Source organism: Lepidochelys kempii, chromosome 4 (genome assembly GCF_965140265.1).
Source record: "Lepidochelys kempii isolate rLepKem1 chromosome 4, rLepKem1.hap2, whole genome shotgun sequence".
NCBI lineage: Eukaryota > Metazoa > Chordata > Testudines > Cheloniidae > Lepidochelys > Lepidochelys kempii.
Window position 1 is genome coordinate 43,363,828 of NC_133259.1, and position 17,518 is coordinate 43,381,345.

A 17,518-nucleotide genomic window follows, 5' to 3' on the forward strand; every position below is an offset into this window, starting at 1 on the left:
GTACATGTATCTCCGAAAAGAATCAAACACTGAATATGATGGATAAATCAGTTTATTTTTGTACAACTTTAGTAGACATTTGGAATAGAATTTTTTTCTCATTTTCTGAAGGTAATATGAAGAACATGCTATAGTAACTTTTTTATTTAAAATTGTTTTGGTTGACATCAATTAAACAATAGTCAACAATGGCAGGTACACTAAAAATAATTAAATGTCTAAAGAAAAGGAGCAGGTAGAGTCATCCAGGTCACCAAAGAGATGAATGTATTTTAGAGCCTTATTTCAAAATCTGCAATTTGCTGTAAGATGTAAACTGCAGAACTATTGGTATTAAGAAGTACCAGTTGTTTTCCAAGCAAACCTATTTTTATTCTGGGTAACAACCTTGTGTTTTTTGTTGTTTAACACTGAGTGGTTTTTGTTTGTTTGTTTTGTTTTAATCCAAATGGAGTATCCTGCTTTGAAGCATCTGCTATAACATAGACAATTATACAAACAAGGTACCAGTCTCTCGATGTTATTCTAACTTCCAGTTCATATTTGTTCAGTGCTTTTTGCCAGGTGGAAAACATTTCCCGCTTGGATCATTTTTTCAACCTGTTCTTCCAGCGAGCAATTCAGCCTGCCAGACTCAACTCGAACGCCAGCCCCAGTGCTCAGCAGTATGATGGCTGCAGTGCATTGCTTTTAGACAATCTCCCAGGGGTACGCTGGTTAACGCTGCCACAAGAAATCAAGGTAATCTCCTTTACAAATCTCTTAAGAAGGACTTTTACGGGACAGGGTAAACATTTGACAAAAGCAATTTCTTTACACACCATTTTCTGTGTTCCTTTCCAAGGTAGCTTTTGCTGTTATTTCTAAGATGTAATTTAAACAAAGGCTTCCCCTGTTCCAGGCCATCATTTCTTTCTACCAGATCCTTCTATGGAGCAGTAATGCTGAATTTGGAACCCCACATACATTTTCATAATCAACAGCTTAGTGTCTTCACTCAAGAATCAGGTAGGAAGAGAAGATGAACTAAAAAGGAGTTAAGGCCTTGTTTAACAAAAACATCTGCAATATGTAGCAATTATAGTAGAAAAAACAATTGATGGTACATGTGTTTGTTTCGTTCTACCATTTAAACATTTTTCCAGTAGGCAGTCTTCTAATCTTTAATGTCATATTTTTATTTGAGCAGCTTGTGTTGCAGGAGAGTTGCAGCCAGCTGCTGTAGAATCTGAAGAGATGGCCACATGACATTTGTGTGGCAACACACTGGTGCAGCTTCAATGCATCATTTTTCTGTATCTAATTCCCCCCAGATTCAGGCAGGAGTCGAGAGCTACACAGAAAGGATTTTTGGTTTTCTGTACTAAACTGCAAGGTGGTGGAGGGTAGAAGAGAAAAGGTGAAATATTCTGTATAGCATAGAGAGCTTGGAGTCTTACATCTGAACCTCTTCTTCCTGAAACGATCTGAAAGATTTAAGTGGGGGATATTGGAAATTCCCCCAAAACAGAAGGAAAATCACTATATAAAGAAAAAGAACTTCAAGAATAACTTTGTAATCAAAAGCCAATTACTAGACCTTAATCTATTTCCATAAGCCCTACCATCACCTTTTCTACAGCTTGCCTCCTGTCTACACTGCAGAATTTACTGTGCTGGAGCAATGTGTTATAATACATCAGGAACACAACCGTTTTGTCTCGCCTTTGTGGGTGCGCAGGTTCTGTAATATGGTCCCAACATGATTTGGTTCTTCCCACATATGAAGTCAAAACTGTGCTGTAATGTAGTTGGCACACAATCTTGCTCCAACATAGTAAATTTTGCAGTGTAGAAAGAACCTAATATTTGGAGAGAGTTTTGGGAAGACATTTTATGGAAGCGCATTTAGGGTAAAGATGAGTAATTGTGTTTTGGTGAGAAAAGATATTCCTGACATATGTTTTTCTTTATATTGTGTGTATATAGGTCAGCTCTTGTTTTGTTTTTTGAATAAACACTTGTTTTTGTATAAACTTAGCTCATAGTTTTACATTAGACTAACTAATTTGTTTCTGTTTTACCTCATCTTGCGTCTGCTGTTAACTATGGAACTGTAACTAAGGAAGGAGAGAAACATTCTAATCTGATTTTACAGAGGTCAGGAAGCCCAACTTTATATCTGAGCACTAAAACAAATGAAATAACCCCTGTTTGATGGCAGTATACATTTTATTACATTTTCTCTCTAAAAGTAAAAGACCAATTTCCTTTGTTATGAGCAACCTTTCTTTAGGCCTCTAAAAGCAGGCAAGGGTCTGACTAATTAGGGTATAAAATAAAAATATTTGTTAAAAGAAAACAGTAGAGTGGATCTTTAAAAACAAAAAAACAAAAACAAATGTTTCTTATTTGGGCTACCATCTTTTTCTTCTTCTTCTTTATTTGGTTTTGTAGATTCCAAGGCCAGAAGGGAACATTGTGATCATCTAGTCTGATCTCCTGTATACCACAGGCCATAGAACTTCCCCAAAATAATTCCTAGAGAATATCTTTTAGAAAAACATCCAATCTTGATTTAAAAATTGTTAGTGATAGAGAATCCACCACAACCCTAGGTAAATTGTTTCCCAGGATAGAGTCTCCCATCCTGTAAATATGGCCTACAATCTTTGTTCCTAGATGTAAACATTTACATTTAGCTATAATAAACTACATATTGTTTGCTAGTTCCCAGTTTAGCAAGCAATCCAGATTGCTGTGCATTAGTAACTTGTCATCTTCATTATTTACCATTCCCCAATTTTTGTTGTCATCTGCAAACTTTATCAGTGATGATTTTATGTTTTCTTCCAGGTCATTGATAAAAATGTAAATAGCATAGGGCCAAGAATAGATTCCTGCAGGAATCCACAAGTAAACACTCAACTCAAGGATGATTCCCCATTTGCAATTACATGTTGAGACCTATCAGCTAGCCAGCTTTTAATCCATTTCAGGTGTGCCCTGTTAATTTTATATCATTCTATTTTTGTTAATCAAAATGTTATGCAATACTAAGTCAAATGCATTACAGAAGTCTAAGTATCCCATCACAGGCAGTACTACAATATGTTTTGATCTTTATGTCCTGTGTAAATTTTGATTTTCTTGACTGACATATCCATTGATTATATGTATATATATATGCACTGTGACTGTTGGACTTCATCTTTCATAGCTGCTATCTATCAGGCCTACAACCCCAAGGTCCTGATAAGGCATATTCTGTCAAATGAACGTCAGTAGCTGTGGCCAGACACTGCTCTGTTCCTGTCCTGAAGGTATGAAGGGCAGCCACAAGAAGTTCTTTGACAAAGCACTAAAGCAAGAGTCTAAGGGTATATCCACATTGCAATGAAAGCCCAGGATTATTGGAACTTAAGTCAGCAAACCTTGGGTTTGAGAATCCAGGGCTTGAGTGTCTACACTGATTGCTGACCCTAGGTTGAGAAATTTTCAATGCCGGGTACCAACATCCACACCACAGTATACACATCCAAGTCCAACCAATCATATCTCAGACTTCCAAGCACCCTCCCAAAATGTGACTGCTGCTGCCCTTTATTCATGGCACAGTGTGGGAAAACTTGACTGTCCATCCCCGTGCGTCACAGGAAGTTTGAGCAGCACACCAGTACATCCTGCAAAGCCGTCATTTTGGTCTGCATGCTCCAAGCAACCGGAGCCAGCAACCTGGAGGCGTTGCGAGTAGAAGAACTTGCCTTGCTTGCACTTTCACTCTTGTTTGAGGAAACAGGCAAAGCTTCCATGAGTCGCTGGTAGACGTTCCAGCTGTGTTTGCTGACCCACCAATGACACCTGACAGAACTAATGATGGGGGAGGACACAGACATGGTAGACTCGAACTGGCTGGTGCTGCTCATGACACAGTCCAGCCGCTGATGCCCCCTGAATAGACAGGTGGTTCTTGAACAGGGCCACAAGAACAGACTGCTGGGACCATATAGTCATGCAGACCTGGAATGGCCAGCAGCGGGTCCAGAACTTTTGCATGAAGAAAGCTATATTTCCAGAGCTTTGTGAGCAGCTTGTCCTGACCCTGCAGCAACAAGATACGCATGAGGGTGGCCATGCAGGTTACTATAGCCATCAGGAAGTGGTTACCGCAAACTGATACAGGTCCATTGCCAACCAGTTTGGTGCTGTAAAATCATATGTGGGTAAAGTAATGGCAGAGGCTTCTGAGGCAATCAGGTGTGCAGTTTACCCCAAGGTGGTAGGCATAAAAGATGTACCTGAAGTAATTGCTGGCTTTGAGAGAATGAGGTTTCCAAACTGTGCCTGAGCCATCAATGGGATTCATGCCCGTTAGTTGTCCTCCTCAAAGAGCACGTGAGTACATAAACTACAAGGGGTATTACTCCATTGTGATGCAGGCCCTAGAGGACCACAGAGGCTGCACTGGAGAAGTTCATGATACCAGGATTTTCTGCCAGTCAGAAGTCTATATTAATGGAAAGGCTGGGACTGTCTTCCACCAAATCACATTGTTCATAAATGGAGTTACTGTTCCCACCCACTGTTGTTTTTGGAGACCTCATGTACTCCCTTTTCCCTTGGCTTATGATCTCAGAAACAAAAGAAGGTTTAATTACACTCTAAGTGGGAGTAGAATGCTGGCTGAATGTGTGTTTGGCAGATTGAAATCCCGCTCGCACTGCCTACTGACAGTTTGGATTCCCGTGTCATCAATGCTGTCCGCATTACTATGGCTTGCTCTGCTCTTCACAATCTTTATGAAGCCAAAGGTGAGCCATTTTCCTCCAGATTAACCTGTGATAGTGATAGACTGCTGAACTGGTACACTCAGCCAGAAAGTATCCAGGCAACACAAATTACAGATGCTTTGTGCTCCCACATCATGGATATCCATGGGCCAATGGCAGAGGGAGAATAGTACGTTTATGAATGTGCTTTGTGCAATGCTTGCATTAGAAAAGATGTGGGGGGTTGATTGTCATACATTGTACTTCTGAAAGACATGACCATTTATGAAATGGGGGCAGGAGAGGGGAAGAACTTTGGATTTACACTTACGGATTCATGTAGATATCTGTATTGAGAAATAAATAGTGTTTGCATACAACTTCCAAGTTGTCCCTTATCATGTGTTTGTCTTTATTATTTGAAATACACATATGAAGTGATGCTGTGGTGGTAATAACATTTTGTATTAGAATAAAAACCTTTGTTTTCAAACATTTATTAGAAAACCACAATATTAAACCATTGCCAGGCAAGTCACCTGCTATTAGGACACCAAAACACACCAATAACACCAAAACTTTTAACAAAATCATAAACAAAGTGCATGAACAAGAGCAAACAGTGAAACAGTTTCCAAGATGGAAATCCCCTACTGTTGCGTGTCCCCTGGCCTCTCATTCTCCTTTCCCTTCCTTACACATTTATCGCACTCTGGGCACCAGGACAGCAGGGTGGAGGGGTTCAGTGTGTGGGACTGCATGGGGTACATTTGGCCTATCTGTCTGCTGTTAGGGCTTGATTGCATGGCCCACCCATAGAACTGTCCAAACTGTTCCTCGTCTGTAGCACTTTGTACAGAGGAGGAGACTCAGGCCCTTGGGGTGGGCACAGCAGGAGGCTACAGTCATTGTGGCTGTTAGCAAAAGCAGCCCCTCAAACAGTTCTTTCTGCTGTGCTCTATCTTCCTTCCTCATCTGTCATTCCTATTCTAGGAATTGTGAAGCAAGTGTCTGCTCCTGCACTGAAATCCTGTGCAGCCAGCCTGAGCCTTTCTGCTTGCCTCTCTTTCCTTTCCACTTGCTTTAAGTCCCTTGCTCTTCGGTATTGGACCTGCTTCTTGGCTCTGTACAGAATGTCAACCATAAGTTCATCAAGGAAACACTTCCTCTAGGACCAATCCACAACAGTACAATGACTCAGGCTTCTACTGGAGCATGGGCAAGCTGTCAGGGTACTATGGTCTGTAAAAGTCAATGGTCCTGGAAGCAGACAAGACACAGAAGGTTATTGTCTCAGAAAAATTCCTTTTGAAACTTGAAGGACACAGAACGTTACTTTTGTAAAAATGTACTTTATATGGTTAGACTTACACGTCAAACCACAGAAGTTCCCTGGACACTATCGAGTTAATAGCAGTGAAAGACGTGCACAGATAATGGTAAGTTAAAAATCACAGCTGCTTTTTTTTCTCTTTTTTTTAATTGCAGTCCGATTTGGGGGAGAGCGGTTGCCATGGTGTTCTACATAAGCCTCCTCTATCATTTCAGGCATTCCACATTTTGGAAGATGTAACAGTTCTTGGGTTCCCAATTGGCAAAAAGAGGTTTTATTCAAATCTGCCAGTAGGAAGACAGCCAGGTATGCCACTGAAACATTCAAACATGTGGTGAGTGAACAGCACTGCTATGAGTGGAGAGAGCTGGTCAGCTACCGAGGTGGCCCTGAAAAATATGCCCTTCCCTGAAATGTGACTACTTATCTGGAGGTTCCGCTACAGGAAAAGTTTGCAGCTATCAGTACCTGGGATTGGGGCAAAATTCATGAGGGAATCAACAAGATGTTGCTTTAGCATCCATGTGGGTTGGTGCCTCTCCACAGCTTCTGGTATATACTGTTATGACTGCATGCAAACATATAGAACTCCGCTGGCAACTCCCTTCCTCCCCCCATCCCCAAGCCCCCATTTCTGGCACATTTCTGGACTGTATTCAAACCCCCAGATGTATTTCAGACAAATGATTTCATCACACATCAACCACATGGACTACAGTTAACTGAAATGGACTACTGTACAGTTATAAATGGACTACATTTCAACCTCCCTCCCCCAGTTCACTGGTGGCTTATTACACCATTAAGTAGGTATGGAGCACCGTGCTAACAGGAAAGGCAGTATAAGGTTCTTATTTTTAACAAACCGGAATCTCCTTGCTAAAATTGTGCTTTTCAAGTAAAACTTCACTTTTAGAGGCTTATTTCATTGTTCGCGTGTTTCGATTTTGAATTCCATTTGGTGGGTCGGGGAGGGAACACCAAGGCGCTGGTATGCAATCTGCCATTAGCAGATACACACTGCTACCTAGGGCTTGTAATAACTTTTTGCATTGGTTCATACTGTAACTATATGAATAAACACAAAAACTGAGCCAAAAACTTACCAGATCCAGGGAAACTTCTGCCTCTTCCTTTTCTGCTGCCAGTTCCACGGTGCACTGCTCTTCCAGTGAGCCATCAGAAAGTTCCTTCAAGTATGGCCCAGGATGTGCTGCAGCTGTTCCTGCAGCAAAGCCTCCTCAGGGACCAGTTTCATCACCAGAGTCACTTTGGTGGCCTCATCCGGCTCTTGCTGCTGGATCCCATCTCTTCCCATGTTAGATTCTGGGGTCAGCAGGTCACCATCCTGGCTGACTAGGTCATCATACATCACTGTTGGCTCCATGTGAAGTGCAGTACCCAGCACTGCCAAAGTCCTTGTAAAACTGGCTTGATGATGATGAGTTCCCAGAAATGCAATTCTGGTCCCTGACTTTGCAGCTTTCTGTCTTGAGCCACTTAATTGCTCCCTGCACTGGTCACTAGTCTGGTAAATTTCCAGTGCTACCAGTTTCTTCTCTATTTGCTGTTAGGCATAATCATTCATGGCACTCTTACTAATATCAAATGTTTTGCTCACCTCACACCAGAGAGTCACCAAAATCGCACTATGCTCCCTCAACCAGGAATCTGTATGCTTGGCAAAGGACTTCTGGTCAGTGGCCATTGCAAACTCAGGAAAAGGTTCAAACAAACCCTAAAACAGTCAGTTTAAGATTAATCTGGATAAAATGGTTGTGTTGCTAATCGGCATAGAGAGGCATTCTGAGGATAATAAATAATAAAATGTTTTGCACATGCCTCTCTTCTTCCACAGATCTCAAAATGTTTGCAGCTCAGCTGCCAAAATAAAATGGAAGTGCCTAAACACTGAGCTGTTCTTCAGCAAAGGCAGGTTGTCTGCATTTCCTGGAATAGGAAGTGGGATAGAGAGGACAAATAACACCATCCTGTGGGTTTGTGGGATAGCATTGGCAGACTCCCAGGGCCCGAGTCCAATGTGGCTGCATCCACACGGCAAAACAATAGGGCTTGAACTTGGGGTACTGGCTGGACTTGAGCTCAGACCCTCCACCTCTGTGAGGCCCTAGAACTCTCAGTGCAAGCCTGAGTCTGAGAGATTTGTGTATAGACAGAAGGAGCCTGACTCTGAGCCCAGGCTTACATTGCAGTGTAGACATACCCTAAATGTGGCTTACTGGTGTTACAGAAAATGCCCTAATTCTATGGCCCGTGGGTGTATTTTTTCCTTCTTCTTAGGCTAGCTTGGTGTTTTTTAATAATGCTTCCAATTTTTCCTTCCTTTAGAGTTTGTATTGTTTTTTTCTAATTATTTTTTAGCTTCAATGCAAGGTGCTTCCTCACTTTATTGGATCAATAGCTGCTTCTTTCTGCCTTCTTCAAAGGTTTCTTTTAGTATCTGCACCTCTTTCGCACAGCAGCATTCCTGGAGCTTTTGATTCTATTGCCTTGTCTACATGGCACAGCAAAGCATGCCAGAGGGGTGTGATTTGTAACATACCCTAACATGTTGCACTCTGATTGTCCTGTTAACACATTTTAGAATGTGCCAAGAGGGTCTAACAGGCCAATTAGAGCACTTTACAAATCACAACCCTCTAATGCACTTCGCCAGCAAGCCCTAAAACAGATGGTTTAAGATTAATCTGGATAAAATGGTTGTGTTGCTAATCAGCTTGGGGTAGCATTGTGAAGATAATAAATAATAAAATATTTTGCACATGCCGCTCTTCTTCCACAGACCTCAAAATGTTTTTGAAAGATGGGTAAGCATGATTATACCCAATCTGTAAATGGGAACATGGAAGCAGAGAGCGGTTAAATGAATGCCAAATGGTTATATAGCAACTAAGTGGCAAAGCTGGGTATGGAACACAGGTATTCTGACTTTCAACCCTGTACGCTCTCCCATGCTAGAGCACATTTCCCTACAGTAGTGAGCTTGACTACATGTTGACTACATATTTGGAAAAAAAAGTCCCTTATCAGTCTGCCCCCGTGAAGGTATTTAATTACAGATCCATGCTCACCTACCTAATTACCTCATGGAGTTGTAAAGCTTGATTTGGCTGTATTTTTATATATTCACTCAAAAGAAGCTGATGGTAAGAGACCCATGTAGTTTCACGAAATGCGTGCTATGTTGTACTCCCTGCTGGGGAATCAGTCTCAGTGGCTTTAAGAATCTTAACTCCAGGAATTCTTGTTAGTTTCTGCCAGGAGCAGAGGCCCAAGATCATGGCTCTGTTCTATTTTTTCCCCCTGCTACCTTAGCAAGTCAATGTAGCTGGGGTGCTGGAACAATTTGTATAGTGGAGGTGCTGAGAGCCATTGAACTAAACTAAACCCTGTACATGATATAAACCACTTCAAGCCGGGGGTGCGGTAGCACCCCTAGTTCTAGCACCTATGCAATGCAGAGTGCAGTGCTTCTGCTGGAAGACATTCACTATTGCGCCTTGTTGATTCTACAGGTGTGGGGCAGGAGACGGGGTTAAATTTAACAAGTAGAGAAAAAGACACCAATAGAAAGAATATATTACTAATAAACAGGGGGCCTCTCATGTCTAGTGACATGGGCAGCGGGTATAGTAGGCCAGGGGAGGCTTTGCCTCCCCTGGCGCAGCTGCGGCACCCGGACGTCCGGCTGCAGGGTTTGGCGGTGAAGTTTTTGTTTTATTATGCCCCATGCAAGTTCCAGGGTGGTTTAGGAGGCACATACCGCTTCCTCGGCCATCCCGGAACCTGCATGGGGCATATCAAAAGCGTCTTTTAGGTAACAGAAGCTTTTCCCCAAGGTGGGTTGGGTCTGGGGAGAGGAGGGGAGGCACGGCATGGCTTTGGCCAGCCCGGGCCTCCTGGTGGAGCTCAGGACTTCGGCCAGCCAGGGCGGGGGGTACTCTGGGCAGTGGCTAGCCCTGGCTTCACCAGCCAAGGGGGGGTGCTTCAGGGGGGGACTCCCGGTGGGGGGCAGGCTTGTGGATCTGCTGGAGGGGCGGCAGGGGGTCTCGGGGCTCCAGCTGTGGGGAGGGCGCGGGTGGAAGGGGTAGAGCCAGGGGCTAGCCTCCCCAAAGGGGGGCTCTACCCACTGCCCATTCCTAGTGAGGAGAGAAGCCAATGGAGCAGCAATAATGGAAAAGACAAGCCCATATGTCATTCTTCTCCTTCCTCCTGGAATGGCAGCAGTTCCTCTGCATGACCACAGGGTATTCCAGATTATACATGATTCAATGGCAGGGATGGGATGACCTGGCAGAGCTGAGGAACAGTTACTCTAGAGATCACATGCTCCCCTTGGAAATCTATCTAAGTCCCCATTGAGTTAAATCTGCTCCTTGTAGCATGAATTTGCAGTGTCTGGTTTCTACTCCCAGCAAGAAGGTATAGGTGATAGCATGTATCAGCAGACAAAGAACCAATGTCACCCTGTCCATAGAGCCAGTCATGCTACCATAGGACTAGAGGGAGATCCGGACAATGTGCAAGGAGCTAGCACACTGCATATAATGCCCCAGCATCTGTGGGGTTGGTGACAAGATTTCCCTTGAATCACTGGGTTCTACATAGTTAACAGGCACAGCCACTGCATTTTCCTGCCAGCACTAATCCCAGCCTCTCTCCCTGAAGAGATATGTCATGTTCTGTCCCCCGTCAGCCTGCTGCACTTTTTTCTCATGTTGTGTACCTTTTCTTAGATTCTGTTATGCAAAGGAAAGATTCCAATTGTAAGAAGAAAAAATCCAATATTGTATAGATGAACTACAAATATCTACCAAATTCAGAGCCTGAATAATGAATATCTAGATATGTAAAGTAGGAAATGTTTATTTTTAAATATGTAACGCTTTTGTATCCAATCAAATAGGTGTGCTGTAATGGCAAGACATGCATATCTTCTGTGGGCTATAGCCTCTTTCCTTTGCGCTCCTTCACACACTACTATCTATGAACTAAAGTATTAAAAACAATTAATACAATTTAATTGTATTAAAAACCAAACCAAAACATGTACTTTACAGAAGAGACTGTCTCCACTTTAGTTTAAAATGTCTTGTTTCACTGATTTTTGTGGATGTAATATTTACTAAATCTTCAGTCAAATAACTTGCATCTCCAAAATAAAGCCAGTTTAGACTGTATATCCTTAAAATATGAAGAAACTCATTATACAGAAATACATAATCAAACACTTTAAAAGATTCTTATTACATGACGAAAAGCAGGCTATTTTGGAGCAGTTATCACATCGTGAATGCAAGTGAGAAGAAGCAGATCTTTTTTGTGTTTCAGTACATTGCCACCTACAGGAACACTTCTTGTATTGAACATGGTCTAAAATGATCCTATGTTGTGGTCTAAAATGATCCTGTGTCATAAAGACATTCCTGCTCTACACAAGTCATTAACCCCTAGCTTCTGATAAGGATGCTTACGGCCCACCTGTGCTGTAGGGGATTTTATGGCTTGGTGGATGAAGTAATATGGATTCTCTTTTAGTATAATGATGCCAAATGATAGAGATACTTTTAGCAATAAATTTAGTCTTGTTTAAACCTGTGAAAATTGCATACTGTACCATATAACCTCTTAAAGCATCTCAGTTCCTATATTTCATCTATAACATTGCTAGCCTATAAAGCAGTATCCCTGACAGCAGGGAAACTCATTAATTTTTAAAAGCACTTCATCTAATTTAGTATTTTAACCTTTTATCTGAAATGTTAAACTGAACAAATGTCTATTTAATTGAACAATGAGGGCTGCAGGAGTACTGTACCAGACATGTAGCTTTACTAACACACTCATACATTTAATGGCTTTATTCTTGATCATGCCGAGCATTATTATTGCTATGACTTTTAATTGTTTTGATTTTGAAAATCCTACTCAGTTTAAAAAAAATTATAATCCAGTCTGATGTCAGATCAATGGAATTATAGTATTAAACCCCTTGATTATGGCTTCCAGGATGTCTTATTCAACAATTATTTCCACTATCTACCATATATATTATAAGCATTTCTAAAATAACCTAGATTAAAGGAGAATCTGATTAGTTGACAGGTTTTGGACCATGGAATTAATTCAGCATTAGACACATGTCAGGAACCATTAAGCATATTATTTTACCACTTAACCATAGGCTTATGAAAACAAAGGAAAAGGTAGTAGGGAAAATTTGAATGAGATATATCCTTATTATTTTTAATATACCACTTTCTTGTTTATGTGCAGTGGAACTTATGCCAAAATTTAAAGGCAGCTTTCTGTAGGAGTCAGGGGATCAGTGTACAAATGAGGCTGAGAGCTGCCAGTCTTTTATCCCCATCCACCAGAACACGTGTTTAAGTTCCCTGGTTGAGAAGGAAGAGAGGAGTTGTCAGTCCCTACCTGGGTCAAGAAGCAGATCCACTGCCTGGGACATAGACTAAAGAGGCTGATCTTAAGGTGTATCTTGTAGCTTGTGCTGTTCATAAGATTTAGTACCATACAAAATTCTGATTAAAAAGTTATCACTGCAAAAAATCAGTATACTTCATATAAAATGAAGTCAAACTTAGTTAACTGATAGATCTCAAACTAATTGTAAATAGAGAGTCATCATACTGTGGGGCATTTCTGATGGGATTTTACAGGAATCTGTTCTTGAACAAATGCAATATCAAAATCTTTATCAGTTATCCGTAAGGAAATAAAAAATCTTTACTGGTAGTTTGCCAGTGCTACTAACATTGGTAGAGTTAATTAGGACATATCTGTTCTACAGAGTGATCTTTCTAGATCACATGATCTAGGCTCATTGGAACAACATCTGCTTTAATACAGCTAACTGCAAGGTTGTTCATCCAGGAACCAAGAATGCAGGTCACACGTATAGGATGGGGACTGTATTTTGGAAATCAGAGACATAGGGGTCATGATGAATAACCAGCCAAATATGCACTACCTGTACGATGCAGTGGCTAACAAATAAAAATGTGATCCGTGGATGGATAAGCAGGGGAATATGAAGTAGAAATAGGGAGATATTATTACCACTATATACTGCATTTGTTCATAATAATCCCTTCTGGCCTTAAAATTTATTATGACTTGAATTTACCTATTAGATCTGCTCATAGATAAGATGTGTACCAGCCGCACGTACACAATCTTATGTGAACTTGGAGTGCGGGGTTTCAGTTTATACAACTGGACACTAATTTCCAAAAATGTTGTTAGGGAAATGAATTGAAGGCTTAAATGTGAGTATTTACTGTGGTTCTAGAATGAAGCTCTAAAGACACTGAATCCCTGTAGGATCCTAAACATTGTAGCTGCCCACAAGAAATCAGCAGCTTGCACTGAATCAGATTGACAAAACAGAGCCTTTGTAATGGAGAATGAAGGGTGATTGCTACCTTGGAAAATGGCATGTTGACTTCAAAAGATCAAGATTGTTGTTTTTGGTCTTTATTGCGTGAATTCAATAAAACTCCTGTTCTGATGTTTACAAAAGGGCATATTTCTAGCCCACTCATCCTCTTTTAGCACCTATTTAAAAATTCTTAACTTTTACAAGCAGACCTTGAAGGTTTTGTTTTGGTAGGAAGAATGTCAAGACCCAGGGAGTCAAAAATATGGCCACATAAGCAGCTGGCTATTAAATAAATTAAATGTTTTTTTTTAAAAGACAGACATAATTTTTAAGTAAAATAACTCAAATTTGGAGCAGTCTTTTTACAGCTAGTAGAAAAATTATCTCTGTTCAATTTCCAGTTGAAAAAAATCTTGAAATAACCTTCATCAATGTGCACATTTTACTGGACTTGGTATGCTGTAATAATTTTTACATTGTATTTTGATTTAAGAAGTGTCTGATACCATGAGCCAAGCACAGCTGTAAGGCTTAGTGGACCTATTTGATTTTTTCCCCCTTTTTTTGTTCATTTCACTTCACATAATATATACAGGGTTATCTTTTGAAGTGTGTATATATACAGGTCATGAAAAATTTATCTGACACGTTCTACACCAAGAACTATACGTGTTAACCAGAATGAAAAATATATGTACTGCTGCACACCTTTGCCCTCTACCCCACTTCCGAAAGCCATGCCCCTGTAATTTAAAGGGAAAGAATAGTTATATGCTGGACAGTGTAGTATATTCAGTTCTAGCACATGGTCAATCAGCGACCTAATACACATTTTGAAAGGTAATTTATTGAATCTCTTTTGTTTTTATAATCTTTCCTTTCTGGGCTTCACACCACTTTTTCTTTCTTTTCTGTAATAAATAATGGTTATTTGCAGTGTTGTTGTAGCCCTGTTGGTCCCAGGATATTGGAGAGACAAGGTGGGTGAGGTAATGTCTTTTTATTGAACTAGCTTCTGTTGGTAAAAGACACAATCATTCAAGCTTACACAAAGCTCTTGTTCAGGTCTGGGAAAGGCACTCAAATGTGTCACAAGGGTGGAACCGATAAGATGTTAACACATGTTGCAAGATGAAAACCACGTGTGATATGGTGGTCTTTGTCTTTTATCATTTTTTGGTATAGAGTTCATTCAAAAGTGTAGTGATTGTTCTGTTTCACCCACATAGTTGTTATTGGGGCATTTAGTGCACCGGATGAGGTGCACCCCATGTTGTGATAGGCATATGTAGGACCCAGGGATCTTGAAGGGCACGTTGGGGCACATATTGATCATTGTAGCACTGAAGATATGTCTGCAGGTTTTGCATCTGTTGTTCTGGTAGGGGCTGGAGCCTCTTTGAGTTGATGTGTCTTGGTCTGTGGGCAGCTTGCTTCTGACAGTGAGCTTAGAGAGGTTGGGGGGTTGTTTGAAGACCAGAAAAGGGGGTTCAGGAAAGACTTCTTGCAAGTTGTGGTCTCCACTGAGTATGGTTGAAACTGTTTAACGATACATATGGGTTCCAGCGTGAGTGGTAGGTGATAATGAGGGGTATGTATGGTCTTAGGGGGGTTTTTTCCCCCTTTTTGAAAAGGGTCTCTCATAGTATTTGGGTGACCCATTGCATATGCCAGGGGTGGCCAAACTGTGGCTTGTGAGCCACATGCAGCTCTTTTACCTTTAAAGTGCGGCTTGCGAAGCCCCCTACACCTCCCCCCCCCATTCTCCACCTACCAGATTGATAGGAGGGAGAGCGCTTGTGACCTCTGCCATGCAGCAGGGTGGTCGGTAGGGGCTTCTGCTCAGTGGGGAGCATGGGCCTTGGGGCTTCTGCCCAGTGTGGAGTGGGGAGGAGTCTCAGGGCTTCAGCTCTGTGGGGCACACCTGCTGGGGATCAGGGCTTCAGCAGGAGCAGGTATGAAGCCCCAAGCCCTGTCAGGCACCTCCCACGGGGCTGAAGCCAGAGTCCTGGCAAGTGTGCCCAAGCTCTCAAACTTCTGAAGATTGTTGTATGCAGCTCGGAGGGTCAGTAAATTTGGCCACTCCTGGCATATGCAATCTCCATCTTCAGTGGAGTGTCTTTGTTTGGTGAAGGTAACTTTAAGTGTGTTAAGGTGTGTAACCCAGATTTTCTCCTCAGAGGATGTTCTGTGATGTCTGAGTGCCTGTCTGTAGATAACAGATTTCTTGATGTGTTTGGGGTGGTTACTAGATCTGTGAATTAAGTGATCCATAACGATATAGGTGTTAACTGCCCACTTCACCTTGAATAGTTACTCCTTATCTGTTCCACCCACTATTTAGCTGTGACACTCTGAGTACATTTACCAGACCTGAAGAACAACTCTGTAAAGCTTGAAAGCTTGTCTCTTTCATTTACAGAAGTTTAGTCAATAAGGCTGTGTTTACTACTAGCACTTTTGTCGATAAAATACACCCTGACTGACATAACGGTGTGGATTGCGCCATGTCAGTGGGAGACACTTTCCCGCTGACATAGCTGTTGCTGCTCGTTGTAGGTGGTTTAATTATGCTGACGAGAGAGCTCTCTCCCATCTGCATAGAGCAGCTAGACAGGAGACCTTATAGACCACAGCTGTATCGGTGCAGATGTGCTGCTGTAAGGTCTCGAGTGTAGACGTAACCTAAAAAATATGACCTCACCCACTTCGTCTCTCTAATAAACAAAGATGTATTTTTTCTGCTGTTTTCAGGGCCTGTTTACTCTTTTTTCTTTCTCTTCACTGTGTTCTCTGCATCCCCTTATATCTTATCTCCTTCTTCTCCCCAAAAATCTCTCTTCCTTTCTTCTTTCCTCATGTCTCCCATCAGTCTCTCTCTCTCTCTCCCATCCTCATAACCCAAACACACACCTGCATCAACTCTCTCAACCACCCCCTTAGAAATACATAAGGGTTGGAAATGTTTCAGATGTCTAAAACTCAGAGGACTAAACCTACTAGTTAAGACTGATAAAAGAGTAGGGAGATCCACCATCCAGGAGCAATATTTAAGTAAAAAGCCAATCTCCACCACTTCCCAGTTGCTGGAATTCCTACCTAAGACTCCATGGGTTCTGAAAGGGAGACATCTCTGTTTGCCTCCTCTCTCCCCCACAAGAGCCTTCTGGCTGCAGCCAAGGTGGGATGTTTCTGCTAGTCCTGACTGCTGCAGTTGTGGGGGGCATTTCTATTACTTTTCTCCTGGCTCCTGGAAGGAGTGTCTCCAGTATTCAACCTCTCCCCCAGCCTCTCTATTTGTTCCTTCCCCACTCTGAACTCTAGGGTACAGATGTGGGGACCTGCATGAAAACCGCCTAAACTTATTCTTACCAGCTTAGGTTAAAGGCTTCCACCACTAAAGTGTTACACAAAGATCAGGGGAAGTGCCCACTTGGAAATGTCTCCCCTCCAAAATCCCCCCAAACACTACACCCCCTTTCCTGGGGAAGGCTTGATAAAAATTCCTCACCAATTTGCATAGGTGAACACAGACCCAAACCCTTGGATCTTAAGAACAATGAAAAGCAATCAGGTTCTTAAAAGAAGAATTTTAATTAAAGAAAAAGTAAAAGAATCACCTCTGTAAAATCAGGATGGTAAATACCTTGCAGGGTAATCAGATTCAAAACATAGAGAATCCCTCTAGGCAAAACCTTAAGTTACAAAAAGATACAAAAACAGGAATATACATTCCATTCAGCACAACTTATTTTATCAGCCATTTAAACAGAATCTAACGCATAGCTACCTAGATTGCTTACTGACTTTTTACAGGAGTTCTGACCTGCATTCCTGCTCTGGTCCCAGCAAAAGCATCACACAGACAGAGAGAACCCTTTGTTCCCCCCCCACAGCTTTGAAAATATCTTGGCTCCTCATTGGTCATTTTGGTCAGGTGCCAGCGAGGTTATCTTAGCTTCTTAACCCTTTACAGGTGAAAGAGTTTTGCCTCTGGCCAGGAGGGAGTTAAAGGTG

The 17,518-nt window shown here is 41.8% G+C and overlaps 1 protein-coding gene across 2 annotated transcripts in view; it reads left to right on the top strand.

Annotated features, from left to right (window-relative positions):
- INTU (inturned planar cell polarity protein) overlaps positions 1 to 17,518 on the top strand; it is a 100,131-nt gene that overhangs the window by 59,601 nt on the left and 23,012 nt on the right. For both annotated transcript variants that reach the window (XM_073341086.1, XM_073341087.1), the window contains exon 8: positions 552 to 741. In XM_073341086.1, the coding sequence (XP_073197187.1) occupies positions 552 to 741 (190 nt within the window). The remainder of the gene's footprint in view (positions 1 to 551; positions 742 to 17,518) is intronic.